General features: G+C 33.5%; 1 protein-coding gene across 3 annotated transcripts in view; it reads left to right on the top strand.

Annotated features, from left to right (window-relative positions):
• Window positions 1-1,838, top strand: part of LOC119587193 (WD repeat-containing and planar cell polarity effector protein fritz homolog) — a 30,592-nt gene that overhangs the window by 7,345 nt on the left and 21,409 nt on the right. For all 3 annotated transcript variants that reach the window (XM_037935959.1, XM_037935957.1, XM_037935958.1), the window contains exons 4-5: window positions 593-770; window positions 1,234-1,433. In XM_037935959.1, coding sequence (XP_037791887.1) covers window positions 593-770; window positions 1,234-1,433 — 378 coding nt within the window. The remainder of the gene's footprint in view (window positions 1-592; window positions 771-1,233; window positions 1,434-1,838) is intronic.

Below are 1,838 nucleotides of genomic sequence, written 5' to 3'. Positions count from 1 at the left end.
TTGATAGAAAGTACTGTCTTCAAAGGATGTTTTCCAGTTGATGTAAAAAAATTAGTCAGATCTGATAGATTTGTATATATATCTTTTAATGCAGTGATTACCTAAATGCTGCCTATAAAGCCTTCAGTATTAATGCAGATATAAGTTCCATCAATGACGTTTGTGATGATAGTTTTGTGATTTTTAGTTATTTCATTGAAATCATAAATAGACGTCTACTGTAATCTAAATAAGGAAAACACTCGAAGTTACCAGCCTGGGAATATTACATTTTTATCCACTGTAGATAAGAAGCACATTAATACCAGTAAGCTCACATTGCTTCATTGCTTTAAACTCAGTTTCTACCAATTTTGCCCATGAAGATTTCTCTAAGTGCCTAAAAAATAGGCTGATTAACTAAATGAAAGTTAATAAATATGTTGCTTAACCACATATCTCCTCCTTATATGTATTCAAGGATAAAGGATTTATGAGGCATGTTTTCGCTTGATATAGCTTGAATCCACAACATATATGCAAGATTTGCTAAATTAGTGAATTTACCAATTATTAAGAGCTTCCATTAAAACAAATCTTTCTTCTTTCATAGGAATTGTTATCAAAGGAAAGAGTCCTATGGGAAGGCTGGCAGACACATGTCTACCAATTGATATTTGCCTCAGGTATTATTTCAACACTGACAGTGAGTCTGAACACAGGAGACCTTACCAGAATAACATTTGACAAGTTCTTGGTTGGGAAGCTCCTTTCAGAACATCTTGCTGATGGTAAGGTTCAGCAGTTTTTCTGTATTTTTTTGTTAACAGAACCTTTTTTATGATTTTGAATGGCATGCTCCATTATATTTGTGTTCACAATAAGCTTCAGATCACCATTGTCACCAGTACACCTGCATTTTCTTCGCTCTGTTAGATTTAAAGATTATGTTGAACCTGATGTAATGTGCAGATATTGAGAGTGAATGAGAAAAGAAAAGTAGATGAGTAACTTCGTTCTGGTGGATGCTTGCAAATCCTGCTTAGTTCACAATGTAAATTACAAATTAGAATTGAAGCCAATTTCTGAAAGGATGTAAGGATTATTTCTATGATTTTTATAGATATATTACATCAGAAGATCTTAAAAAAAAAAAAAGAAATGTGAGCAGTACTTTTTATATTAATATACCTGATATCTTGATGAAAAATTGATATGTGAAATAGCTATGATAGCTGGGATTTTTTTTTCCAGTTGTGCTAACAAGACAGCATATGATATTTTCCTACAATGAATGCAGACTGACAGTTGTGCACTTAACTCGTCCACCACCAGAAGGTCATATCCTTGAGCGCCTTACTGCCACAGATCCCAAGATTTATACCTGTGAAGTTGCTGGACCATCTGGTAGAAGATTTGAGAGGAAGCTGTCAGCAAATCTGTCAGGAGATATGGTATTGTTTGATGTTTAATGTGAATATATCAAGCAACAAATATGTATAGTTATGGATTTCAAGATTTGACCACAATTGTATATTCTAGTGCCAAACAATAGCTAAGTTTCCGAATTTTAAATCAGATGTACAAGACGGTACTGTTTGCAGTCACTTTGACATTGCAAGCAACCACTATTATATTACATCTTGTTCCATCACTTATTAATTAATCTAAATCCTTTTTTGTTATCGAGCATTCATCCCTGCTAAGTTAACATTTCAAACAATGCCAATAAGCCCACCAATAGACAGTTGCCAACAAAGTTGGTAAGGAGATCCACATATTAATGGTAATATGGAGGCTGTTATTCAAATTTTGTTAAAGAAAATGAGGTGAAAGCCATCTTTTAACCCATTGGCTAT

This window comes from Penaeus monodon, chromosome 22 (genome assembly GCF_015228065.2).
Source record: "Penaeus monodon isolate SGIC_2016 chromosome 22, NSTDA_Pmon_1, whole genome shotgun sequence".
NCBI lineage: Eukaryota > Metazoa > Arthropoda > Malacostraca > Decapoda > Penaeidae > Penaeus > Penaeus monodon.
This window is presented reverse-complemented; position numbering and strand designations above follow the sequence as displayed.